Here is a 27270-nt window from a genome sequence, read left to right on the forward strand (position 1 = left end):
GACTACCCTTATTTTAGTACCTTATTTTAATACTCTTATTTTAGTCTAGATGACGGGGCTCTGAGGGCCTCCCTCCCGACAGCCCAGAGTGCCAGTCCTTTGCATCTCTTCTCACGCTCCGGTTAAAGGGCTGGAGTCCCATGCTTTGACCCTTCCCCTAACTTGCTTCTAGGCCAAGGGTGCACCCACAGGTCTTGGCTGGGTGTCTGCTGGGATGTATCTCCCCACACCTGCCACTCCGCCTCTGTAGTCACAAGTTGCAGTTCCTCACTGACTGGGACTTGTAGGAATGGGAATTTACCATTATTTTAAAATCTCATGCTCTGTGCGTGTGAGGCCTGTGCTGGACACAGACCCTGAGCTGGCGGTGTGCTGACAGGCTGCTGGGAAGGGTGGGCGTCTGTGATAACCACAGCGTGAAGCCTCTTGTGCTGGGGCACGTCACTCGCTCTGCCAGGCTCTTACATGTGTGAACTCCTTTCCTTACCTGGGAGAGCAGCCCTTTGCATTGGGTACAATTATTAGTCCCATTTTACAGGTGGTAAAACCGAGGCAGCATTCGGGCCTGCTGCATAACTTCCCCATGGTCAGTCTGCCTCCAGACCCTGGACTGAACCTCTGTGCTCTGCGGCAGAAGCTTCAGAGAGGCAGTGTCCCTGGGCTGGGCAGTCTGAGGAGGGGTTATGCCGAGCCTTAGCCATAGAAGCAGGGAAGGCGCCGAGCAGGGAGCAGCGGTGCAGCAGGGTCCAGAGGTCCAGAGGCAGGGACAGTGCGTGCAGGGGACTCTGTGTTGACCTGTCTACAGGGAGGTCAGCTGGGAGGAGGGGCAGCTGGACGGGGCGTCCTGAGGGGCCCAGTGGGAAGGCTCTGACTGGCACGGTCACTGGCCCCCGTAGTGGGGAATAGGAATCTGTGTGACCCTCTCCCCTGGCCAGCGGTGAAGAACCAGGTCACGGGCAGCTTCATCCTCGACCCCAAGGGCAAGGACGCCTCAGGCCGGACCTTCACCGCGCTGGGCCTGGAGTGGGAGCACACAGTGGAGGACGCCAAGGACAGCCTCAAGACCAGTGGGCCCCTGCCCGAAGCCATCGCTGTCCTGGTGAGCCCCACGCCCCGAAGCGGCCCTGCCCACTCCTTGACCCCGCTCACCGTCTCCACTGTGGAGACTGCACCAGGCCAAGAAAAGCACCCATTCCTGTGTCTGCGGGAGGCCAAGGCACCCTCTGTCCTGGGGACAGCTCCTCATTTGTGCCTAAAAACTGGCAGGGCGAGCTGGCCCCAGTAGCATATCCCTGTAGTTCCAGCTTCTCAGGAGGTTGAGGCAGGAGGATCATCCCAAGTTAGAGGCCAGCCTCAGTAACTTAGTGAGACCCTGTCTCCAAATAAAAAAAATACAAATCGCTGGGGGTGTAGCCAGTGGTAGAGCACAGGCCTATCGTCCGTGTGCAAGACCCTGGGTTCAACCCCAGTAGTGCACACACGCACTCACACACACAGACACACACACACACACAAGCTGGCAGGGTGACGAATGAGGAGGGAAAAGGAAATGGTTGCCCACTCATTGTCACACACCCCAGGTGGTCACAGGCGGGAAGTCTGTTCTTCACAGCAGCGTTGGAAGTGGTCCTGGTCAGAGGTGTGTGGTGGGGGCAGGGCTGGCTCCCCGCGTGGTCCAGGGTCAGTGTACATCCTAGCCTGGTCAGCGAGTGAGTCCTAATGTCACTTTCTCAGGACTTTGAGGCAGCCGACCCCGGGCTGCCATCTGGCATTCTTGGTCTCCTGAGAAGGGGACATGGCCGTAGTCCTGGCTGGGGCCTATCTCTGCCTACATGCCCTTCCTAGGCCTGAGCCAGCAGACTGGCCCACAAGACCTCTGACCACCGGCCCTGGGGTTTCATGGTTGGCCAGGAGACCATGTCGGCCTTCTGTGCGGCCCTCTCCTGTCAGGGCGTCTGGAGGGCAGGCTCTTGGCTGGTGTCCACGTGGTAATTCCATCCAACACATTATTTTTCTATTCATTTTATATTTTTTGACCACCCACTGATCTATGGCCAGCTGATTTTCCAGGGCACAAAGGCCATTCAAGGAGAAACAAATAGTCTCCTCAACAAATGGTGGTGACCCCTGGACTCTGCTGAAGCATGGAGTATGTCCACCTCACACCGTGTGACACTATTAACTCAGAATAGATCAAAGACTGACATGGGAGAGCGGAAACCAGACAGCTCTTAGAAGAAAACAGAGGGGTAGATCTTCACGAGCTTGGGTCCCACGACCCACACGAGAAGACATGGATAAATCAGACTTCATCAAAAGCAAACACTTAAGTGCATCAAAGAACACCGTCAAGATAGGAAAAGACCCACCGTGGGCGGGAGAAAGTATGTGCGAACCATCATCTAGAAGGGTCTGGCACCGGCCCGCCATCTTCTGGGGTCAGCCAGTGAACAGGTCACTAGAACCCCAGTACATAGGAGGGGAAAGCGCTCGCAGCCCAGCATGATCTGCTCTTGGGCCCGATGCCCAGTAGCTGCTTAATTTGGGCGCAGAAGTTTGTCCCTTGGCTGCCGGTGTGCATCCTGCCTGCTGGCCGTACCCACAGCTGACCCCTCCCAATCCTGGCTCCCTTTGGCCCCTCCCCACCCTCTCCTGGCCCTGCTTCTCTGTCTGGTTCTGTGCCACCTCTTGGTCGTCTCCCTTCAGGTCCTGCCCCCCACTGAGGGTGGACCCCGTGGCAGCCTGGTCTACAAGTATGTCATCCACGAGGACCTGCTGCCCCTCATCGGGAGCAACAACGTGCTCCTGGAGGAGACAGACACCTATGAGTGGGCACTCAAGAGCTGGGCCCCCTGCACCAAGGCCTGCGGAGGAGGTACAGGCCCCTGACCGCCTCCAGCAGGAGCCCGGGGCCTGGGGCGGGCACGGGAGAGGCAGAGTGTTGGGGGTGGCGTTGCCATTTGACATTTGGCGTGTCCCTCCTCATGCCTCAGTTTCTCCCTAAAGATCTCCAGTGTGTGGAAACCGCTCTGGGCAGGGCTTTGGGATGGGGACTAGGGGCGCTGGAGCAGTCCTTGGCGGCGGGGGGACTCTGCCTGGAAGAGCGCACCCCCAGCGGGAGAGGCAGCACCAAGCTGCTTCCCCGGCAGCGCTTCTTGCGGGGTGGGAGACGAAACCCGCCAAGGAAGGTATTCCTCAGAAAGTAGCGTGGGCAGGAGGGGCTGCGGGGTCCAGGGGAGGTAGGCGGTCTCGGGCAGCTCCAGAAGGTCCTCCCCCGGGACTTGGACAGGCCAGTGGGAGCCTGGAGCGGACTTACGGCCGCCTGCCCTCCACAGGCATCCAGTTCACCAAGTATGGATGCCGACGCAGACGTGACCACCACATGGTGCAGAGACACCTGTGCGACCCCCGGAAGAGACCCAAGCCTATCCGCCGGCGCTGCAACCAGCACCCGTGCTCCCAGCCCGTGTGAGTGCTCCCTGACCCTGGAGCCTGGCCCCAGCTCCCGGCCCTGACCTAGGAGCCGCTGCTGAGCCTGCTTCCCCAGCACTGCCTCCCGGGGACAGCCTGCAGCCTGGTCTTCCAGAGAGAAAGCAGTCTGTGCAGCAGGTCTGCCCCGGCCAGAGCTGCCCTCTGTGCCTGGCCGTGCCCTCTGGGCTTTCAGTCACTGACTTCCACTCAGTGACAAGATTTCACTGCCTCCAGGCCCCTGGCTCCAGTCAGGGTGCTGTCCAGCATCTCCTCAGTCTGCTCATCAGGAGTCCAGGGACACCTGGCTTGCCAGTCCCAGCATGGACTAGCCTGAGGAGGATTCCCTAGCCTGAGGACACAGGCTCTCCTGAGCACAAGGTCATGTCCTTGGGGTTATTTGGAGGGACCTTCAGGGAGAGGTAAGTGCAGTGTTTGTGGAGGACTCAGGCTCAGACCTCCCAGCCTATCTCGGATCCAGCCTCAGGACCTCCTCACACCACCTGGCTTCCCTTGTGCCTGCACACAGGGTGGAGGGCGGCTGCCGTAGGGAGGTACAGAGGACCTGTCCATCATTCTGCTTCCCCACGATCGACCTGGGACAGGGCCGGGGTGCTGGCTGAGGCTCCAGACTGACAGCCACTCTGTACCCTCGGGCTGGACATGAGATCAGGGGCCAGAGCAGGAGCTGGTGGCCAGCTCTAGAGTCTGCTGTGGCTGTCCTGTGCTAGAGACAGCCTCATCACTGGCCCCTGGGCTTCTCTTCCACTCGTCCCTTTACACTGTCACTCAGATTATCGTCCCACCAATGCGTTGCTCACAGAACCTTCATGTGGGGTGAACTTGACCTGGGATCCTGGGTGGTCTGTCCCCCTCACCCGAGTCTTGAGGTTTTGTTTTTTCAAAAAAGGGGTGTACTTTGAAAACGTGCTTCAGAGAGCTCTAGTTTACTAAGAGAGACCTCAGGACACCGGAGGGGAGAAGGCATTGGGGCTGCCCCTCCCCCACCCCTGCTGAGCAGTTGGCTTTTGTCTAACTCGTTGAGATGCTGGCGGATGTTGGTGTGCTGTTCAAAGATACCCACAGGCCACCCGTGAAGCTGTGGGTGCTGTCACACTGTGGGTGGTGATGACTCTAATAGCATTCTTTCTCTTGTCCCCATGGGAGGGGACATCTATGAAAGTTTGGCTTTGGTCTGTTTTGTACACTACTGTGTCTCAGGACCCAGAACAGTGCCTCAGATATTTCTGGGATGTTGGAATATCCTAGAGTAAAGATGGGATGTCACTGAGGCTTAGTGGCATTAACGGCTTACCCCAGGACAGGCGGGATGCAGAATTTAAGCATGCACCTTGCTGGTTTCGCCAAGAGCAGACAGAGTTGTGGAGAACAGAGACCTTCCGAGGCCACCCAACCAGGCAGCTGCAGAGCAGGTGGAGGGTCATCTTGGCCCCAAGCATTCTGGAGCTGAAACCCAACCTCCGCCCCTTGCCCGTGGCCTTGGGGTGGGAGGTTACAGCTGGAGGGAAGTGTTCCCTTGGTCCACCTCCCTCCACCTCTTGCTCTCTCTCCAGGTGGGTGGCGGAGGAGTGGAGCAGCTGCAGCCGGAGCTGCGGGAAGCTGGGGGTGCAGACTCGGGAGGTGCACTGCTTGCTGCCCCTCTCCAATGGCACCCGCAAGGCCCTGCCAGCCAAGGTGTGCCCTGGTGACCGTCCTGAGGCCCGGAGGCCCTGCCTTCGTGTGCCCTGCCCAGCCCAGTGGCGGACAGGAGCCTGGTCCCAGGTGAGTTGTCCTCAGGAGGCTGGAGGTGCTTGGGAAAGAGGGGAGTCTGAGTGGGTTGCTCCCTGGAGGCAGAGAGGTGCCTGCACCTCCCCGTACATCTGATGCTGTTTTTCTCAAAGTGGACCCGCTCCCACGCAGGGGGACGTGGCTGTGCTGGGCATTCACACTCATGTACGTTTCCTTTAAGGCTCACACAGCCTCAGGGGCACAGGTCAGTATCCCCAAGTCCCAGAGCAAATTAAAGCCTATTCTTGCTTACTGAGAACCAGCTGCACGCTAGGCATTGTACAAGGAATGCCGGGAAGAGAGTATCAGCCAGGCAGGCAGGATCCTTGTCCTCCTGGAACTCACAGTCCAGCCAGGGAGACTTAGCAGCTGAGGAAGCCAGTACCAGAGGTAGCGATCACAGATTGCAGGTGGAACTGTGCAGGGGTGACAGGGAATGTGACCAAGGACAGGGCAGAGGGTGATCAGGGAGGGCTGGCATAAGAGAGTACACAATAGAATATTTTTAAAGAGTCCGAATTCTGCCAGGTGTAGTAGCGAACGCCTGTAATCCCTGCAGCTCAGGAGGCTGAGGCAGGAGGATCGTGAGTTCAAAGTCAGCCTTGGCAACTTAGTGAAGCCCTAAGCAACTCTAAATAAAATTCAAAATAGGACTGGGGATGTGACTCAGTGGTTAAGCACCCCTGGGTTCAATCCCTGATACCAAAAAAAAAAAAAAAAAAACCCAGAGAAGTCCAAGTCCCCACCCAGGGCTGGGGCGCTGCTCAGTGGTATAGCACTTGCCCAGCATGGAAGGACCTCTGAGTGCCAGCCCCAGTACCAATACAAAATAAAAAGCAAAAATAAATAATAGACAAATATGCCCACTCGTGCAGATTTTACATTCATCTCCGTAACATACAGCTTCAGTCATTTTGATGTAAAATAGAGATCGCTAGTCCTCTGAAGCCCCAGAGAGAAAACTGATGGTGAGCCCGTAAACACTTGGGTCTGGTGGCTGCTGTCAGTCATTATTCACCCAGGGGCCCGGGCTGTGTCTCGCTCCGTGGTCACCTGCCCCAGGAGGAGAAGTGAAGCGCTACTGGTGCTTCCTGCCTGCTCGAGGAGGCTGTAGATGGGCCTAAAGTGTGACTTGGTTTGGGCAGCCTTGTTTCCTGGGGTCCCTGCCCCTCCACCTCAGGACCACCTGTCATGACCCATTTATCAGAGTAAGAAGTGTGTCAGCTCCAGAGTCGGGATGTGTGGCAGCCCTGGCCCCTGGTAGTCTATTACCTCTGCTCCTGCCCCTCTTGGGGAGGAGGACACTGGGCATACCTCTGCAAGCTGGGTAAACTGAGTCACAGGATCATGGACTGTCAGAGGTGGAAGGGGCCATAGAGACCCTGCCACTTAGGTCGCTGGACTGACAGAGTTGGAAGCTGAGCGAGTTGGGTTGGTAGTTAAGGCTCCTGCATGCCCTTCACCAGGTGCCATCCAGTGACCTGTCCTGCCCAGGTCTCACCATGTGGTGGGCCACACAGGGGAGCTTGCTAGGGGGATACACAGAATATGTAAGAACCCAGGCGCAGGGCTGGGCTGGGGCTAGCAGGGGAGCCCTTACCTGGCACGTGTGAGGCCCTGGGTTCCATCCTCAGCACCACATAAGAATAAATAAAATAAAAGTATCATGTCCATCTACAACTAAAAATTTAAAAAAATTAAAAAAACCCTAGGCAGACCAGGCTCAGTGGACACAGGTGGTCGTGGCTGGAATGGGGTCCCAGATGTCCCCTCCCAAGCTGAGAATTTACCGTGGAGATTGTGGGAGGGTCTTTGGAGGCCCAAGCTCAGGGCAGCTGCTCTTTATCACTGATTAAGGACTATCTGACAATAGTGTGGTGACCTGGTGAGGCCTCGCATGTCCCTTTGGTCAGATGAAGGCATGGCGCCCTCCTTTGTAGCCTTTCTGTCCCTGGGCTTAGCTGGATTCTGAGCTCGCTGGTCCATCCTCTCTCTCTCTTTGCACCTGTCCTGCCCTGGCGCTGTGGCCTGGCCCCCGCCCTTCCATGGCAGTGCTCGGCCACCTGCGGAGAGGGCATCCAGCAGCGGCAGGTGGTGTGCCGGACCAACACCAACAGCCTTGGCCAGTGTGAGGGGGACAAGCCAGACACTGTCCAGATCTGCAGCCTGCCAGCCTGTGGAGGTGAGCCAGGGGATGGGGAGGCCTGGCCCAGCAAGGCCTTGACCTTGCACCCCAACCTGCCTTGCATCGTGGCCCTTAGAAATCCCAAATAAAGGCTGAGCATTCCTAATGCAAGAATAGGAACTCTAAAATGCTCCAAAATCCAGAACTTTTGGAGTGCTGACATCATGCCACAAGTAGAAAATCCCATGTCTGACCTCATGGGGCAAGCCATGGTCAAAATGTAGACTCACAGCCTGGCGTGGTGGCCCATGCTTATAATCCCAGCCACCGAGGAGGCTGAGGCAGGAGGATCACAAATTCAAGGCCAGCCTCAGTAACTTAGCGAGACTCTGTCTCAAAAAAAAAAAATTTTTAAAAGGGGGGCTAGGGATGTGGCTCCATGGTTAAATGCCCATGGGTTCAATCCCTGTACCAAACAAACAAAAATAACCAAGTTTAAGGCCAGCCTGAGCAACTTGGCAAGACCCTAACTCAAATAAAAATAAAAAGGGCTGCAGAGCTGTGGATGTAGCTCAGTGATGGAGTACCTCTGGGTTCAGTTCCTGGTACTGCAGAAACAAACAAACAAACAAAAACTGCAGATGTATAACATAGTTTTCTAGCATCCTCAAGGGGAAAAAGACCCTCCTAGCCTCTTTTGCTGTGATACACAAACTTGCAGTCCCCAAATTATTTTTCAAGTATTGTATAAAATTACCCTCACACTATGTGTACAAGAAACAAGTGAGTCTCGTGTTTAGACTTGTGCCTTCACCAATATATCTCATTACGTGCATGAAAATATCCCAAAATCTAAAAACATCTAAACTGTGAAATATTTCTGGTCCCAAGCATTTTGGACAAGGGGCACTCGCCTGTACTAGAGCGGCTTCTCCTTGCTCACAGGAAATCTCCAGAACTCCACAGTGAAGGCCGAGGAGTTGGAGACTCCAGAGGGGCAGTGGCCCCTGCCTCCCATGAACAAGATACCATCAGGTAAGTGACTGTATGGACTCCTCCCTCGCTCCCCAAACCTGTCGGGGGCCCCAGGTAGCAGCAGACCCAGCTTGACATCTGTCTGCGTTCCTCAGCTCCTGGAGCCTCCACGTCTGCAGCTGAGAAGTAGGGAGATCCTGTACTGGTCCCTCACCTCCCATCTGTGATTCCAAAGTGCTTAGGAAAAGCCGGGCACGGTGGCGCACACCTGTCATCCCAGCAGCCTGGGAGGCTGAGGCAGGAGGATCATGAGTTCAAAGCCAGCCTCAGCAACTTAGTGAGGCCCTAAGCAACTCAGCGAGACCCTGTCTCTAAACAAAATATTAAAAAGGGCCTGGGATGTGGCTCAGTGGTTAAGCACCCCTGGGTTCCATCCCTGGTACAAAAACAAACAGAAAAAGCAAAAAACATGTAGGAAAACTTTTTGCCTAAATTTTGTGCATATTCCTTTTGTTGCCAAGTCTGACCTGACCTAACAAGAGATGACTTATTCTTTGGTATGGAAACACTGCCATATTTGGTTATCTGTCAGAGTCTCCTGGGGATGTTCTATAATATAAATACATAGAGGATTACTTTTCTGACCCCCTGCCCATCCCCCAAGTCCCAATTCTGAATCGTATCTGACTCCAAGATTTTTGGATGAGCAACTCCAGGTCAGAGCAGCCTTTGTCGGGCTGTCGAGAAAATTAAATGAGGGCACACGCCCACCCAGCCGTGAGCCAACACCATAGGAGTAGCAGTTCTTTCTGCTTCACGTCCAGAAGCCTGTTAGTTCATCCTCCCGTCTCTCCTTTCATTCCCCCATGAAGAAAGATTTGCTGAGCACCTGCTCCCTTCTTAGGTTTGCTCTCTTTTACCCTCCCAAGATCCAGGGTCCGACAAGGCGAGTGGCAGGAGGATCAGACCTCAGCTCCTAGTTAGAGGACCAGATAGCTGTGTGACCTTGGCAAATCCCTTAACTTCTCTGTTTCTCTGCTCCTAAGCTAAGGCTCAGACTGAGCAAATTCCTGGGGTTCCTTCCTGTTTTCTTTCCAAAAGCAGTGGGACCTTGATTCTGGTCCTGGAATTTTGGCGCCATCTAGAGGCTATTGGTTTTCCATTCTGTGATCTGTTCCCTAAGCCTACCCACCAACCACAATGGTCTCTGGCCAAAATTAGTAGCCCTCCACGCTCCTGTGTGCATATTCTGCCTAGAGAGACCTACCTGGATTAATCATGAAAACCTGTGAGATGCTATTTAAAGCAAAGCAGACTAGGACAGTGAGCACTCCTCTGTGCCAGGTCTTTATAAATGTTATTTATAATTGCAGTGTTATCATTCACTGGTACGTATCAGCATGATCCCCATTTTACAGTTGAAGAAACTGAGGCTTGGAGAATTTAAGTGATTTTTCCAAAGCTTCACCACTGTTAAGTGGCAGAGCCTGGATTTGAACCTTAATTGGCGTAATTCCAGAGTCAGTGGTAGAGAGCTTAATGATCCAGGTGTCACTGATGTGGCAGATGTCGATCCGCTCGTTACATGTGTGAGCTCCTTGGACATTAGCCTGGCCATGCCCAGAGGGGTCAGAGTCCTTTGGGTTGATTGGGAGTGGGAGTAGGGTGCTCACCCTTTGCTGCCCAGGTTTTCTGGGAGGGGTGGGCTCTTTGTGACGCTCCCCCATGATCCCACTGGGCAGCCAACCTGCCAATGAACGGTGCTGAATGTGGCTCTCAGGTCCCCGCCCCCAGCATCAGAGTCCCTGGAGGGTTTTGTTAAAGCAGCTCAGGACTCAGAGTTCCTAGGTGGAACCTGAGAGTCTGCGTGGTCACCCGCCGCCAGGGGGTGCTGATACTGTGTGCAGGGGGCCCACGCTGAGACCCTCCGCCTATAGGATTTTAGATCCTTTTCCATGAAGAAGGGCTCTGTCCTGTCTGGCGGCCGGTGGCCCCTTTAGGGAAAGCCCTGTGGCCAGTCTGGCAGGGGCAGGGGTGGAGGGCAGGCAGGTGGTGGTGAGCGGGAGGTGGGGCCTGGGTGGCAGGATCGCCTGGTTGAGGGACATGCCCCTGGCCTTGGTCCTTGTGCTGTGTGTGCAGCAGAGCCCTGCGTGGGGGACAGGTCCATCTTCTGCCACATGGAAGTGCTCGGCCGCTACTGCACCATCCCTGGCTTCCGCCGCCTGTGCTGCAAATCCTGTACCGAGAGGACCTCGGGCCTTGCCACTAGCCCGGACCCCGGCCGGGCCTCGCCTCCACCCTTCTCAACTCCTGGGAGCTCCTTACCAGAACCCAACGCCACTCCAGAGGCTGTGGAGCCCACCAGGGGGCCAATCGAGTCAGACGACCATCAGCGAGGCCGACCCACCCAGCTCCCGGGACCGCCGGACAGGGGCTCCTCAGTGGCCCAGCACCGCACGGCCCCGCAGACACTGAGCCCTAGAGCATTCGGGGGCACCTCCCCTACCATTCCTCAGGGACCACCTTGGGGCAGGACCCAGCCACCTGTGCCCGCCTCCGAGGGCCAAGGGCAGCCCAGGGAGGAGCCCAGGCATCCAGGCCCTGGCCTTCCTGCCACCTCCCCGGTGACCTGAGCCTGCCGCACCATCCCGCCCGTCATGTTTACACGCTGCGTACTGCCCCCCGCGACCCCAGCTCAGAGGACACACTGCGGGGCAGGGGCAAGCGCAGACTTCCTTTTAAGTTATTTGCTTTTTTGTTCTTGTTTGGGGCTGTGAGGCTCTTTACCCCACGGCGGGGTGGGAGGAAGATCAGGGAAAGCCCCAACCCAGATACCTCAGCCGCCGGCCGGACGACCTCTCAGGGCTCCTGTGGTCTCTCCCACTAGGACCGAGGGTTGGTAACGGTCGCTCCCCACAGCCCTGGGCCCGGCAGGTCTGAAGCTCACGCTGGGAGCTGCCGGGGCTTCCGCTTTCCTAGGGAGGGCTGGAGGAACGCGGAGCGGGCCCCGGGGAAGTTGGGGGCTCCTCAGAGGGCAGGCTAAGGAAGGGACCAGGGCATGCCTGGTGGGGAGGCGTCCCCGCTGCAGGCTGGCAGGTGGCCGGCATTGGTCTCAGGTCCAGCCCTCCTCAGCTGAGGTGCCCACGCAGCTCCCCTCAGTCAGGGGCAGAGGCCACTCCCCTTTGCCAGCTGGAGAGCAGCACTTGTGGCCACACTCAGCCCCTGGGGTTGTCACTTCTATTATTTATGGTGGTTCCAGGTTACAGATTGGCCTTCCAATTGCATACCCAGATGTCCAGAGAAGGGGGCCCAGGGCACCTGGACCCTACGTCCTATCAGGGGTCTCCAGACTGGTGCTGTCCACGGCTGGAGCAGGAAGAGTGACTTCGGTCCTTCTCCAGGGGTGGAGGGGCCAGGCTTGGAAGTGATTGTGGACGCAGAGGAGATGCGGTTCTTAGGCTGGCCCCTCAGTCAGTGCCCTCTGCCTGAGTCCATGCCTGCTGGAGTCGGGGTCTTCTCCCACCTGACTGGAGCTGGGCCAGAGGCATGGTGCTCCAAGGGGCAGCCAGGCGGAGAGAGTCCACCCAGCAGGGCCCTGGGGAAGATGAGGGCAAAATGCCAGCCTCCATCCCATGCAGGAGTAGGGGGACACATTGACCCGTGGTGCTATAGGGCCTCCGTTGACCCATGTGCTGTAGGGCCTCGGTCAGGCCAGCTGCCTCCCGGCCTCCTCCAAGGGGCAGGTACCAATCCTGGACCCTTTGGCTCTCAGGTTTCCAGGCTGTTCCTGGGGGTCCTCACTCCAAGGTGCTGAGGGGTCTCTCTCTGACCCTTCACGGGGGAAGCGGTGCTTGTCAGTTCATGCCTTCCGTGGCCTGGGACCTCCTTGAGCAGAAGCTCTGGGGCTCCCCTCCATGGATGGCTGGGCACGGGTGGAATCATTCCCGGAGGGCAGCCGGGCCCGGGTTAGGGGGTGTGAACTCCTGCACCCTGGAGACCCGGATCTTTACAATGTTATGTATTTATTAACATTGCCCTTTTAAACCTCCCAAAAGTGGTGGTGGCGTGTGTGGTTTTTTCTGCTTTAGAGGAAGGGGACAATGAAGCCAGCTCTCAGGCTGGTGCTGTGGCAAGATCACTGGGGGTGGAGGCAGACAGGGAGGGGACAGGATGGAGCTGTGCAGCCCGGGGCAAAGCACCACACAAAGGGTGGCGATGGATACCTGGGAGGTGGTTTGGGGCTCCACAGAGAGAAAAGTATTTTAATGGCCGGAGCTTTCAAACCTGTGTGGGGTGGCTTCCTTGGGAGGTGATGCATACTCTTTCCCTGGATGGATCCCATAGAACCTGGATCCCAGGTGGGAGGAGGGAGTGCCACACATCTCATTGGACCAGGAGGGCTGATGTGATGCACACTGCAATTTTAAAGTACCAATTCCACCTCGCCCAGCCTCGCGTGTCAGACATCACTAATCAATCACCACCGTTCTCATGTGCATACACAGCTCCTTCCCCAACATGTCAGCCTAACTCTTGACCCAAAGAGTACAGAGACCCCTGAGCCCAGAGCACATGCCCCTTCTCTTCCCACCTCAGGGACTTGATGTGTGTGGACAGCCCAGCCCTCGTGGCCAAGCTCCATTTACATCCCCCTGCAGACAGCCTCCCCTTGGGACCTACCCCTTTGCAAATGGCAACCGCATGGATCTCAGAGAGCGCATGTGGTGACCCAGTCCCACCTCAAGGGGACAGAGGTAGGGAGATGTGGGCATAGGACCTGAAGCTGACTCAGGATGGCTCAGGCAGGAAATTCTGTGGGTCTGCAAAAGTGGAGAACATGAGCCCCGGGTGGGCGCTTCCCATTGGCCCAGTACAAATCGAAGTATGGGCAGGTGGGGCCTTGTAAGGGCCCAGTACCCAGCTCTGACAGCAGTGCTGACGCATTGCATGGGCAGGGACAACACATGGAACACCTATGCTTGTGTGTCTCCATCCTGTGCCCATGGCAGACATTGCCAGTCCATCACTGCGCTCGCTCTTCCCTCCGAGTCAGATTCTCCCTAAGAATCCTTTATTCACATAGTCCTCCGGGCAGTGACCACTGATCATTGCTGTTGTAGGGACCAGGCGCAGGGGTGGTGGGTCTGAAATGTAAACTTTAGAGCACTGGAAACCCTCACTTGATCAGCATCTCTGGCGGAAGCAGAGCATCTAGAAGCAGAGCTGCAACACTGGCATTGAGGAAGAAGGTTCTAGAAGCCATACTGAGGAACCACCATGGGGCTTCAGGGCCTACAGAGCCCACTGTGGGGAGCAGACCCTGCCTGGGAACTTCAAGACTCTAGCCCCGGGCCCCTCTGTTCATGTGAAAGAGAAAAATGAAAGCAGTTATTTGCCTTGCCTCTCTGGAAGCACCAGAAACAGCCGACAGGAAATGCATGCTCTCGTGGTGTTGCAGGCGCCTCCTGGGGCTGGATGATCACTGGGCTCTTCCTAAATAGGGGTTAGGGATCCAATCACCTCGAGACAGAAGAGCTTGCCCCAGAGCCCCCGACCTCAGCCTGTGGGGTCCTCCCCTTCTCCAACCTCTCTAAGTCCCCACCGCCACAGGCCCAAGGCTGTTGGGCAGGCAGCTAGGATCTTGGGACCCTGATCGCAGGTTACCTACACGCTGCCTAGGAGCACGTGATGTGGCTCAGTGGCCGAGCGCATGCCTAGCATGCACAAGACCCTGCATCCATCCCCAGCACCGAACACAAACAAACAAACATACCAAAACCCGTCACTCTTCACTCTACCTTAACCAACAAAAACCTGATAATCTACAAACTTCTCTTTTAGTCCATCAGAACTGAGGTTGTAAAGCAAGCAAGTGAACTCAGTTCCGAAGGATGACAAGGACATCTGCAGTGTTGCCCTACCTTGAGAGGTCTGCACACTCTTATGGAGTTCCTTACCTGCCTGGAGAGCGGGTGAGACAATACACCTACCTGGAATGCTGAGAGATGTTTAGCAGTGAACGTGACCTTCACAATGGTTGGCAGCCCCCGCCACAAGAGGAGCCTATACCCAGTGGTGGCTCTCTTCCGCAGGCCTCCACTGGATGTGCCTAAGAAAAATGTAAGTCAGGGCGGGAGACCCAGGAGGGCCCTGACCCTCTTGAGACCCTGACCAAGTTTCAGAGTGTGAGTTTAGAAAGCAATATCCATTTCCAGGCGCATCAAGAACAGCAGACACCGGAACACCAAAATCTCTGAAGCATTACAGAGAAACTTTTCAGAATGTCTGCTTTAGATTCCACGATCCAGAGGCCCGGCTACTGTTAAGATGCCAGTGCCTCCCCAGGTGGTCTAGGTGCTCACTGGGGGCCCTGTACCTGGCAAGCCTGCACCATGGCTGTCCTCTGTGTCCAGCCGGCTTTTCTGGGGCTCTGGTCTGTGGCTTCATTTGGGTCTCAGCTAGCAAGCCCTGCAGCTCTTGGTGGGGAGAGGATGGGAATGGCTGGGCCTCAGCGGGCTCACCTTCCCACTCCTGCAGTGGAGGAAGACAGGCAGCTGAGCCTTGTCCTGCTCCTGGGGAGCAGCCCGGCCTCCATGGAGCAGCTTGGCCTCTGGGACCTTTCCTATTGCAAACCACCGGGTTTGGTGGACCTCTGGGCTTTCTTTGTAAAGTGACACAGGGGCAGGGGAAGAGGGGACAGCACAGAGTCTGCACCATCTGACCTGGAACTCTGTGGGCTCTATGAGAAGCCCCTACTCCCTACCTGCCTTCAGGTGCCTGAGGCTTGGGGGGAGGTAGAGATATGGGGCGGGTGAGGAAGAGAAAGGATAGGTAAGAGTGTGGCTGGACAGAGCCTGGGGACCCGGCTGCCACTGACTTGATATCTCCAGGGCCCGCATCCCAACTTCTTCTCTCCTTTAAAAAAGTTTGCAAAAATTACATGTTTGTTGCTGGACATGGTGGCACACACCTGCAATCCCAGCAGCCGTGGAGGCTAAGGCAGGAGGATTGCAAGTTCAAAGCCAGCCTCAGCAACTGAGCCAGGTCCTCAGGAATTCAGCAAGACCCTGTCTCAAAACAAAACAAAACAAATTTTAAAAGTACTGGAGATGTGGCTCAGTGGTTAAGCGCCTCTAGGTTCAATCTCTGGTACAAAAAAAAATTCCATGTTCATTATTGACAAAATTTAAAACTTGTTGAGAAAAAAATCATTTTTTAATCCTTCAATAGCACATTAACCATTTGATTACCCTTCTAGATATGTATGCATATGTGTATGTACATACACACGCAAGCACACACACAGACACCAGCTCTTAAGGCCGTCAGCAACTTGTCCCCTCCCCCAACACCCCACAATAATATAAGGACACATTTCCACCCTGATATATGTTGAGCTATATCTGCAATTCTAACGACCACGTGGTACCTTACCAGGTGGCTAAGTGATCCTTTTTTGAACCAGACCCTCTAGCACTGTAAATTCAGGTTATGTCTCAATTTTGGTACCATAAATCGGGGTGTAAGGGAAGCTTTGTCACACCCAGGGAAGGAAGGCGCACTGGGGTGCAGAATGTGCCTCAAGCCCATCTCAAATTACTCGATATGCATTTCCAAACCGCCTCCCACAGAAGCTGTTCGGATTTTAGTCTCTCCAACGGTGCAATAACCCCAAGCGTGGAAAAGGTTTATTTTTCATCTTCTTTCAAAACACAGAAGACCTGGGCATCCAAATGGATGCTATTTCCAGAACCTTGTGAATTTGCCATCTGCATGGCAAGAAGTGGCATTCACGATGATGTCCCCAAGAGCCTGGGGCATTCCTGGGACTTTGAGCATCAGCTGAGCATCTCGACACGTGTTGGGCAGGATGCAGGAAGTAGAGCGGGGTCTGGAGGCAGGAGGCCAGCCTTGCCTGAGGGTCAGGCTGTCGCGGCCCCTCTCTGCCCACACCTGCAAGACAGGGACAACCCCCTCTGGCCTGATTTGCAGCCGTGAGAGCTCTTTGTGAATGTTTCCTGTCCCCTGGCTAACGGGTTGTCAGGAGAGTGGGCGTGGCACTAGTAACATGACTTTTGTGCTAGATTAATTCTGGCACTGGGTACTCGAGCGTAGGGGATACATTGCTGACGCTATATTCAGCATATCCTCTATGCCAGACACTATGCTATGCCCTTGACCTAATATTTCACTAGATCTTTACAACCACCCTTGAAGTTGGTACTCTTATTGTCCCCATTTCCCAGATGAAGAAACTGAGGCTCAGAGAGTTTGGGTCACTTGTCTAAAGTCACACAGCCAGCAAAGTGTACAGGTAATCTCCATATAGGCAGCTGGGAAGAGACTACACAGTTGACAAAATACAGACCTGGAACTCTGTATGTAGGACAGCCCCTGCCACCTAGCAAGTGACGGGGTTTGCAAAAAGAAAAAGACTTGAGGCTCTCAGGACTGAAGTCAGTGCCAAATCTAATGTTCTGGCTGGAAACAGTTCCCATACTAACAAAGAAGCCACAGCTCGGAGAAGAGAGGTTCCCACTAAAGGTCACATAGGGAGTGGCAGAGCCTGGCTCTGAAGCCATCAAGTCTGTCCTCCTTCCCTCTGGCCAAGGAATGGCAGAACTGGCCACTAGACAAAACTAAGCAGTCACCAAACACTTTTTGCAACGGGTGACTTGGATCCCCTGCTAATTTCCTGTGACTCACGATGCGGTAGCACATTTCATTCGGAATTTCCCTGCTGTCAGTGGGCAAACGCTTCCCTTGTCCAGGGCTCAGCTGCTTCTGTAAAACCGATGACTGAACTGAAGGCTCACTGGGCGAGGTTCTGGCAGAGACAAGGTCAGAAGCACTTGAGCTGTCCCAGGTGGGGCCTGGAGGCCAGGGGTGCGTGAGGGCGGCGCCTCGGGGTGCGGGGTGCCGGAGAGCTGAGCACACCGGAGCCTGCAGGAGGGGCCAGCGGATGTGCCCAGCAAGGCTCTCAAGCACAAGCGACCTTGTAAATGAGGCTGGGACTGTGGTGCCCACCGCAGCCTATGCCATGTGGAGCAAGGACCCAGTGTTTCCGTTGCTTCGTTGGAAGACCGAATGCTGATTTTCAAAGACTCGAAAACAAATACTCCAGGTGGGCACAGTGGTGCACGCCTACAATCCTGGTGGCTCGGGAGGCTGAGGCAGGAGGATCGTGAGTTCAAAGCCAGCCTCAGCAACTTAGCGAAGCCCTAAACAATTTAGTGAGACCCTATCTCTACATAAAGTACAAAAAAGGGCTGGGGGTGTGGCTCAGTAGTTGTGCATCCCTGGGTTTAATCTCTAGTACCAACCAACCAACAAACAAACCCCAGGACCTCCAAACAACAACAAAAACTCCAAAGGTCACAGGAAACCTATTGACACTCTGGACTTGGTCTGCAGCCTCAGTGAGCAACCTCTGGTCTGCTGAGCAGCTGGAGAGAAGATGGCCTGCAGGACTGGGTTGGCCTGGGCCTCCCAGAACCTCCAGCAAAGGAGCATCTTACGTGGGGAACCACTCCCCTCTTCTCCTTGGCCTTGCCTTGGCTTTCAACTCCCAGGTGGTGGCTCCAGGCATTCTACCTTCCAGGAGACCCTTCCCAGGTTCTGGCTAGACCTGCTTGGAAGGGATGTCACTAGCAACTCTGGAAAGAAAAGAGGATAGGAGAGAGTACTGGCCTGGGAAGCCAAGAGACTGAGTGTGCTGAGGGGAGTCACATCTCTCTGTGTGCCTTAGTTTCTTTTTGATTTCTCTGTGACACTTAGGGAAGCAGCAAACTGTGCCAATTCAACACATGGGTTGCCATTTGCTAGCTGCACATCAAGCCACTAAAACTCTCTCTGCTTCACCTTCCTTATAAAAAAATGAGTATAAATCGTATCAGTCAGCTTTTCGATGCTATAACAAAACACCTGAGAAAAGGAGGAAATACTTACTTTGGTTCACATTTTCTGAGGTTTCAGCCCATGGTTAGCTGATTCCATTGCTCTGGGCCTGAGATGAGGCAGAGTATTACCACAGAATAGTGTGGCAGAGGAAAGCTACTCACCTCCTTGCAGCCAGGAAGCAGAAAGAGAGGCCAGGGACAAGATATAGTCCCCACGGCACACCACCAAGATGTTCTCCCTCCAACCAGGTTCCACCTCTTACAGTTCCCAGTAGTCCATTCATGAGATCAGAACCTGTATGATCCAATCACTCTCCAAAAGCCCACCTCTGGACACTGCTGCCCTTGGATGGAGCCTTCCACACCTGACCCTTTGGGGAACATTTCAGAGCTAAACTACAGCAATAGTAACAGTAGTTAATCTCTTTGTTACAAGGACTGAGTGTGACAATGTGTACATGATTCTAAGCAGGGTGCCTGGAACATAGAAAGCATGAAACCAAGTTGCTAATTTTGATTTCTGGGAACCCCACCTGACTCTACAGTTTGAACTCAGAATCACACTTTTCTACCTATAAAGAAGGACATAGCTGAGGAGCAGACTGAGGCCCAAAGAGAGAAGAGACGGGCCCAGGGACAAACAGGAGGTCGGAGTCAGAGTGAGGGGACCGGCTGTGGCTGTTCCCTGGCAGGGCTTTGGGAGTGGCCCCGTGGTGTGCCCTTCACCCAAGGGCTGTCCAAGGTCAGGGCTGGACGATTGTCCACATCCTCCATGGGCAACAAAACTGTCCAACACCAGCACTGTTCGGGGTCACCCCTGTGGAAGAAGAAAGGCCCAGATCTGGGACAGGGGCTCGTAGGCAGGATTTTTGTTCTGCTTCCTGCTGCAGGAAGACAAGCTGAGCAATGACCCTGGGCTCCCGACCTCCAATAGCAAGCAAAGCTTAGCCGGATGGACGAAATGCAGCAGAGGCCAAGCAGAGCAGGCGCCACAGGTGCGTGCCAGACCAGCCATAGAGTCTAATCAGCCAAAGCCATTGGGGGTCAGGTCTGAGGCCTGACAAAATCTCATCATCGACTTGGTGGACGGCCCAGGGGGAGGCAGGGTGCGTCTTGCAAGGGTCCAGTTGGGGCAGCCTGCAGAGGTTCCCAGGGAGGCAGGCTCGGCTCTGGGCTGGATTGTTTGGGAGGGAGAGTGAGAGGCGCTGGGATTAACGAGGGGTGGGGAACCGCCATGAAGCCAAGGTGGCCGAGCCATCGGGGGACCCCAGGAATGCCTGGAAATAGCCACAGTGGCTCTGGGGGCCTGACTGGAAAGACCAGTAGTTGCTCCAAGAGAGGGTGATCATGGCATGTGACAGCTGCCGGGAGGGACCACGTCTCCCGGGAACTCTGCTGCTGGCCGTGTCCCTGTCTGTCCCCGGCTTGGGAACGGCAGGGCTGCTTCTGTGCTTTTCAGTCCAGGTTGATTTAGGTCCCGTTCAGGTTTTGAGTCCTTCACAGTCCGGGCGCCACGGTGAAGGCACAGTCCCTGCGCGGAGTCTCTGCTGCCGTTTCCATTGCCTTTTGCACATGGGATTGACCCCCGGAAATACAAATAGCAAGGCTCAGGTCCCTTGGGTGGAAACAGGGTGTCAATCAAAAGTACTTACTGTGTCAAGAGGCGAGGAGAGAAGGAAGGGCTCAGACGCGCTGGCGGAGACTCCAGGGGTGGACGCGAGGCCGGTTCCCCAGAGAGGGTTCCCCAGAGAGGCGCAAGGAGGGAAGTGGGGCAGGGGAGTCTAGAAACTCAGGCCCCTTGTGGTTGGGAGGAAAAAGGAGGGTGGGTCTGGGAGGAGATGGGCCCTAGGACACCTGCTATTTGTCTCCCAGAAGGGACAAAGAGCCTCTCAGACGGTGACAGAGAAACTGCTAATGGGCACTGTTTCCTCCGCCCCAGCTGCAGGAAGAAGGTGTGCAAGCCACGATTACCCCGCGTTAACCCCGCGTTAATGAGCTCTCGCTGACCTTAGCCGGCTGGAATTCAAAGCAAACAAAAACATGAGCTCCTCATTCCAGAACTCCAGCTTTCCTCTGAGGACTAGAGAGCCACACCAAGACCGAGTATTCTCACAGGCCACACGGGAGTTCTATTTTTAAAAACACCGTTATATCTCAATTGCTATTTCTCCAAAGCAGATTTACAAATGGCCAATATAGCACATGGAAAGAAATTCAACATTATTATTATTATTATTACCAGGTATTGAACCCAGGGGCACTTTACCATTAAGCCACATCCCCAACCCTTTTTATTTTTTATTTTTGAGACAGGGTCTCACTAAATTACTAAGGCTGGCCTCAAACTTGCAATCCTCCTGCCTCGGCCTCCTGAGTTGCTGGGATTGCAGGCATGCACCAGCTCAACATCATTAGCTGTTGGGAGGAATCCTAGTTCTTGGCTGGCAGCAGTAAATGCCTCAAGTGTGTAAGGAAAACTGGCAGGAGGAGCATTCCGCTTCTCCTACCTAGGAAAGTAAACAACTGCCCCAAGGTGACTCAGTGTTACCAAGGGAACCCGTAGGAGCCTGGTGGTCTGACCCCCCCGTGTCACATTGTGATTGGGCAAGAAACCTACAAAATGGATAGCTGTTCCCACAATAAACGAGTTTGCAGGCTGCTCGCCACAAGCCTGCTTCCACCCAACTCCCAGAGTCTGGGGTCTTGACTCCGTGCCCTTACCTCACGTATGAGCTTGCCTGGCACAAGAGAAAAACTACGTTTAGCCAGGTCAACATCACATCAAGGGAGTGCAGATCAGAACACCAATATTCCACTCTGTGCTCACTAGGATGGCTGTAATTTGAAAGCTAGATAATGACAGGTATTGGCAGGATATAGAGCAATCCAAAACTCAGGCCTGCTGATAGGAATTAAAATGGTGCAGTCACCTTGGAAAATGGTCTGGAAGTTCCTCAAAAAGTTAAAAGTAGAGTTATTGTATGACCCAACAATCTACTCCTAGGTTGATACTCAAAAATTGAAAATGTATGTACACACACACAAACTTGTACATGAATGTTCCTGACAACATTATTCACAATAGCTGAAAGGTGAAAATAACCCAAAGCCCATTGGCTGATGAACAGATGAACAAAATGTGGACTATGTACACAATGGAATATTATTCAGCCACAAAAAATGAACACACTGCAACATGGATGGACCCTGAAAATGTCATGCTGAGTGAAGGAAGCCAGTCACTAAAGACTGCATGATTCCATTTACAACCAAAATAGGCAACTCAATAGAGACAAGCAAATAGATCAGTGGTTTTCTAGGGCAAAGGGAGCTTGCAGGGAAATGGGGAGTGACTGCTGAACCAGGTTTTCTCCTTGGAGTAATGAGAATGTTCTGGAATCGATTGCCTTACACACCCAGTGAATACTAAAACCATTGAATCACACACTCTAACTGGGTGAACTTTAGTGTGCGGATTATGTCTCACTAGACCAAACCAGCAAAGGAAACGGGGTGAGGGAGCAGGTGGGAATTCTGTACCTTTTTCACAATGTTTCTAGAAACCTAAAACTGTTCTAAATTTAAGGTTTTTAAAAAATAAAAAATGAAGGGAGGGGAGCCCCGTTCTCTTCCTGGCCTCCCAGGCTCAGTCTTCCCGGCCCCTCTGTCCCAGGCTGCTGAGGCTGAAGCCAAGGGAATGTGAGCCAGGCGCCCTCAGGCTCAACACATTTTCGTGGGGACGGAGGCAGAAGCCTGGCAGAGGTGAAGGCAGAAGCCGCCCCTGTGTCCGCAGGGCCTGCAGAAGTGCTCTGGATCCAGTGGACGACAGCCCTGCGAATCCCGTAGGAAAGGAGGAGCACGCTCTGCTGTGGTGTGCTCCCCAGAGCTCACCTGCTGGAACGTCAGCAGCACAGCACGGAACCGGTCACGCCGGCACCGCAGCAGTGCGTTCCTGATGAGAGGAAGGACTGGGCTCCTGCCCTTCTTTCTCTCAACTGCACATGCTCTTGACCTTCGGGCTCCGGAGGCTGAGGCAGGAGGATCCCGAGTTCAAGGCCAGCCTCAGAAACTTAGCAAGGCGCTAAGCAACTCAGTGAGACCCTGCCTCTAACTAAAATAAAAAATAGGGCTGGGGAGGTGGCTCAGTGGTTGAGCGCCCCTGGGTTAAATCCCTGGTACCAGAAAACAAACAAACAACCACAGTCACAACAAAAACAGAGTTCTGTCAGAGTGGCACCAAGTGGACTAAGACCAAGGGAAGGGATGGGGAGGTGGCATTTAGAGGAGAGGAGAAGGACACAGTCTGGAAGGAGACACCTCTGGAAAACTTTAGGGAACACTAGATAAGACATGCTCCATGTCTTCTATCCTGTACCATTGGTCCACCTGCCCATTTTGGTGCCAATACCATGCTGTTTCTCTTACTATAGCTCTGCAGTATAGTTTAAGGTCTGGTATTGTGATGCCTCCTGCTTCACTCTTCTGGCTAAGGTTTGCTTTGGCTATTCTGGGTCCCTTATTTTTCCAAATGAATTTCATGATTGCTTTTTCTAGTTCTATAAACAATGTCATTCGAATTTATGTAGGAATTGCTTTAAATCTATGTAACACTTTTGGTAGTATGGCCATTTTGACAATATGAATTCTGTCTATCCAAAAACATGGGAGATCTTTCCATCTTCTAAGGTTGTCTTCAATTTCTTTCTTTAGTGTTCTGTAGTTTTCATTGTAGAGGTCTTTCACCTCTTTTCTTAGATTGATTTCCAAGGTTTTTTTTTTTTTTTTTTTTTTTTTTTTGCGGTGCTGGGGATCAAACCCAGGGTCTTATGTTTGCAAGGCAAGCACTCTACCAACTGAGCTATCTCCCCAGCCCCGCTTTTTTTTAAAGATATTGTGAAAGGGGTAGTTTTCCTAATTTCTCTTGCAGTAGATTTGTCATTTATGTATAGAAATGCACTTGATTTATGGGTATTGATTTTATATCCTGCTACTTTGCTGAATTCATTTATTAGTTCTAGAAGTTTTTTGGTAAAATTTTTCGGATCTTCTAAATATAGAATCATGTCATTGACAATTAGTGATAGTTTGAGCTCTTCTTTACATATTTGTATACCTTTAATTTCTTTGGTCTGTCTAATTGCTCTGACTAGAGTTTTAAGGACTATGTTGAATAGAAGTGGTGAAAGAGGGCATCCCTGTCTTGTTCCGGTTTTTAGAGGGAATGCTTTCAGTTTTTCTCCATTTAGAATGATGTTGGCCTTGGTCTTAGCATAGATAGCTTTTACTATATTGAGATATGTTCCTACTTTCCCTAGTTTTCTAGTGTCTTGAACATGAAGGGGTGCTGTATTTTGTCAAATGCTTTTTCTGTATCTATGTGAAGATCATATGATCCTTGTTTTTAAGTTTATTGATATGATGAATTTTGTTTATTGTTTTCTGTATGTTGAACCAACCCTGCCTCCCTGAGATGAACCCCACTTGATTGTGGTGTACTATCTTTTAAATATGTTTTTGTATGCAATTTGCCAGAATTTTATTGAGAATTTTTGCATCTATGTTCATCAGGGCTATTCTTCTGAAGTTTTCTTTCCTTAATGTGTCTTTGCCTGGTTTTAGTATCAGGTGATATAGAAGACACAGAGACAAACCCACATAAATACAGTTATTTCATACTAGATAAAGGTGCCAAAAACATTCACTGGAAAAAAGATAGCCTCTTCAACAGATGGTTCTGGGAAAAATGGAAAGTCACATGTAAAAAAATGAAATTAAACCTTTATCTCTCACCCTGCACAAAACTCAACTCAAAGTGGATCAAAGACTGAAGCACTAGAACAGAGACCCTGCGACTACTAGAAGAAAAAGTAGGTCCAAATCTTCACCATGCCAGCCTAGAATTTGACTCCCTCAACAAGGCCCCTAAAGCGCAAGCAGTTAAATCAAGAATCAATAAATGAGATGAATTCAAACTAAAAAGCTTTTTCTCAGAAAACAAACAATCAGTAATGTGAAGAGAGAGCCTACAGATTGGGAGAAAATCTTTACCTCATGAGCCTCAGATAAAGCATTAATCTCTAGGATATATAAAGAATTAAAAAAAAAAACTTAACACCAAAAAACAAAACAAAACAAATAACCCAATCAATAAATGGGCTAAGGAACCGGACACTTCACAGAAGAAGAAGTACAATCAATCAACAAACATATGAAAAAATGTTGAACATCTCTAGCAATTAGATAAATGCAAATAAAAACCACTCTAAGATTTAATCTCACTGCAATCAGAATGGCAATGATCAAGAATACAAGCAACAATAAATGTTGGTGAGGATGTGGGGGAAAAGGTCCACGCATACATTGCTGGTGGGAATACAAAATGGTGCAGACACTCTGGAAAGCAGTGTGGAGATTCCTCAGAAAATTGGAAAGAAACCACCATTTGACCCAGCTATCCCACTCCTCGGTTTATACCCAGAGGAATTAAAATTAGCATATTACAGTGATGCAGCCACATCAATGTTTATAGCAGTTCTACTCACAATAGTTAAACTATGGTCCAAACAGATGTCCTTCAACAGATGAATGGATAAAAGAAAAGGTGATACACACACACACACACACACACACACACACACACACACACACACAGTGGAATATTACTCAACCATAAAGAAGAATGAAATTATGGCATTTGCTGGTAAATGGATGGAGTTAGAAAATATCATGCTAAGTGAAATAAGCCAAACCCAAAAAACCAAAAGCCGAATGTTTCCCTGGTATGTGGATGTTAACTCATAATAAAGTTGGGCAGGGGAGGGGGGGTGCCACTAGGGAAGAATAGAGTTAGTTATGTTAGGTAAAGGGGAGTGAAGGGAGGGGAAGGGGTGTGGGGTAGGAAGGATAGTAGAGTGGAACAGACATTATTGCCTTATGTACATGCATGACTGTATGACTGATGTGATCCTGCAATATGTACAATCAGAAAAATGAAAAATTACACTCCCTTTATGTATAATCTATCAAAAGGTATAAATGCATTCTACTGTCATGAGCAACTAATTAGAACAAATTAAAAAAAAAAGTACCCCTCCCCCCAAGAAAGAAGTGCTCTGCATTCTCAAGCAGCTAAGGACAACCCGAACTCTTTGCGACAAGAGATCAACGAGACCCGGCAGTAGCATGAGTTGGAAAGGAGGCTGCAGGGACCAAGAAAAACAGCAGGGACGAAAACCACGCAGGGCAGAGTTAACGGACCTAATGGAGTGACGTTCATGTCAAAAAACAGCTGACGTGACAGAAAGCCAAGGCAGTGGCCTGGACGACAGATGGGAGAAAATCACACAGCTTGAAGAGGAGAGGGACACTGGGCGGAGCGGAGGCGAGCCATCGGGCGACCGCTCGACCTAGGAGAAAATACGTGCAACAGCTCTTTTTCTTTGGACAAATCACTTAAGCTCTCTTCTGCATTCTCATCTATAAAATTGTGCCGATAACGGTGTCTCCCCGTGAAGGTATCACGGAGTGTTCAGGGTCAGGAGCGTGGCCTCTGCCCTTTGGAACTGCCAGGGTTTGACTCCAGAATCTGCCTCTCGCTGCTCGTGGGGCAGGGCAAGTACTTGCTCGGGTTCCTCACCCATCACACTCTGCCAGTGATCCTGCCTACGTCCTAAGCTGCTCCGGGGACCAGAAGCTGAAGATTGGAAAGATGCTCCCTGACACGCTTTATGAATCTGCGACTGTTTCAGCATGTGTGTGTTCAGTGTGTTAACAAGCAAACTCATGCCTAAGGTGAAAGATGAGCAATGTTCCCACTACAATAGTAAAAATGCCCTTTATCACCGTTATGGTTCGACATGATTCTCTGGGAAGATTAGCTAATGCCATCAGGCAAGAAAAGTCAAAAAGGGAAGGACATACTTGAAATGTGGCGGGGTCTGATTAAGGCGGCGGTTGACAAGGTCAGAACGTAGCTGGCAGCGGAAGAGCGGAAGCTTGCTGTCTTTGCTCTTCGGGGCAGAGCTAAGGCTGGCAGAGTCAGAAAAGGTAATGCCCTGAATTCTTACTGCTGGAGTTGTGCAGGCTGAGGCTGGACTCTGTCCCGTGGACTGACTTCTGGACAGTGTCCCCTGCCTTGGCTGAAAACGGGTCTGCAGATCTCCAGCCTGTTCTTACAGATCTGAGGAGTAGGACCTGACGCTGAGCCAGCAAACTGGACAGGAAGAGGCCACGGATACATCCCCCGGTCTGTCCTTAAGCCAAGAAGCACAGCGGTGGCCCACGCATCTTCAAACTGCATCTCTTCTAACCAACATTTCCCAAGGCGTGTGAGAGGCTGCTTTTGTTTATTGAGAAGGGATGTCACTTTGTTGACCAGGCTGATCTGGAACTACCCCTGGGCTCAAGCCATCTTCTCTCTCAGCCTTCTGAGTCACTGGGACTGCAGGTGTGCAGCCCTGCACCTGGCTTAGACTCTGTGTGTCAGTTTGGCACTGGATGTTGGGCTGTAGGGCTGCTTTTTTTTTTTTTTTTTTTTTTTTTTTTTTTTTTTTTTTTTTTTGTGGTGCTGGGGATTGAACCCAGGACCTTGTGCATGGGAGGCAAGCGCTCTACCAACTGAGCTACATCCCCAGCCCTTCAAAGGGGTGCTTTTAACACTGACCACCTCCCCGTCTCTTTTTATTTTTTATGTTGAGGTAGGTTCTCACTAAGTTGCCCAGGCTGGCCTCGAACGTGTGATCCTCCTGCCTCAGCCTCCCACCTTGCTGGGATTACAGGTGTGTGCCACCATGCCCAGCCTGTACTCCAGGTGGCATGGAGGAACATTTTAAATTTGAACACACCTGTATTCCTGTATTTATTTTCATGTCTATGAGAAACTTTTATAAATAACACATCAAAACTGAGGTGTGTGGATATTACTGCTCAGGACAAAACTGTATTTATGTAAATGGGGAAAAAAAGTAAATTTAAAGCAACATTCAGGTTTGTAATCCCAGTTACTTGAGAGGTTGA

General features: G+C 52.3%; 1 protein-coding gene and 1 non-coding gene across 10 annotated transcripts in view; one reads left to right on the top strand and one right to left on the bottom strand.

Annotated features, from left to right (window-relative positions):
* The window catches only part of Adamts14 (ADAM metallopeptidase with thrombospondin type 1 motif 14), a 77678-nt gene extending 65277 nt beyond the window's left edge, over nucleotides 1–12401 (top strand). For 3 of the 9 annotated variants that reach the window (XM_047553321.1, XM_047553323.1, XM_047553324.1), the window contains exons 16-22: nucleotides 897–1099; nucleotides 2707–2875; nucleotides 3336–3468; nucleotides 5043–5250; nucleotides 7309–7438; nucleotides 8327–8416; nucleotides 10496–12401. In XM_047553321.1, coding sequence (XP_047409277.1) covers nucleotides 897–1099; nucleotides 2707–2875; nucleotides 3336–3468; nucleotides 5043–5250; nucleotides 7309–7438; nucleotides 8327–8416; nucleotides 10496–10989 — 1427 coding nt within the window. In that variant the 3' untranslated portion in view covers nucleotides 10990–12401. Of the gene's footprint in view, nucleotides 1–896; nucleotides 1100–2706; nucleotides 2876–3335; nucleotides 3469–5042; nucleotides 5251–7308; nucleotides 7439–8272; nucleotides 8417–10495 lie in introns of those variants that run through there. The other 6 variants (XM_047553325.1, XM_047553326.1, XM_047553327.1 and 3 more) reach the window with 4 other exon arrangements.
* A 14412-nt stretch (nucleotides 12402–26813) lies between these two features.
* On the bottom strand, nucleotides 26814–26887 carry Trnag-ccc (transfer RNA glycine (anticodon CCC)). Its single transcript has one exon. It is a non-coding gene; the product is annotated as a tRNA-Gly (tRNA).
* Nucleotides 26888–27270: the final 383 nt, after the last annotated feature.

This window comes from Sciurus carolinensis, chromosome 5 (genome assembly GCF_902686445.1).
Source record: "Sciurus carolinensis chromosome 5, mSciCar1.2, whole genome shotgun sequence".
NCBI classification, from domain to species: domain Eukaryota; kingdom Metazoa; phylum Chordata; class Mammalia; order Rodentia; family Sciuridae; genus Sciurus; species Sciurus carolinensis.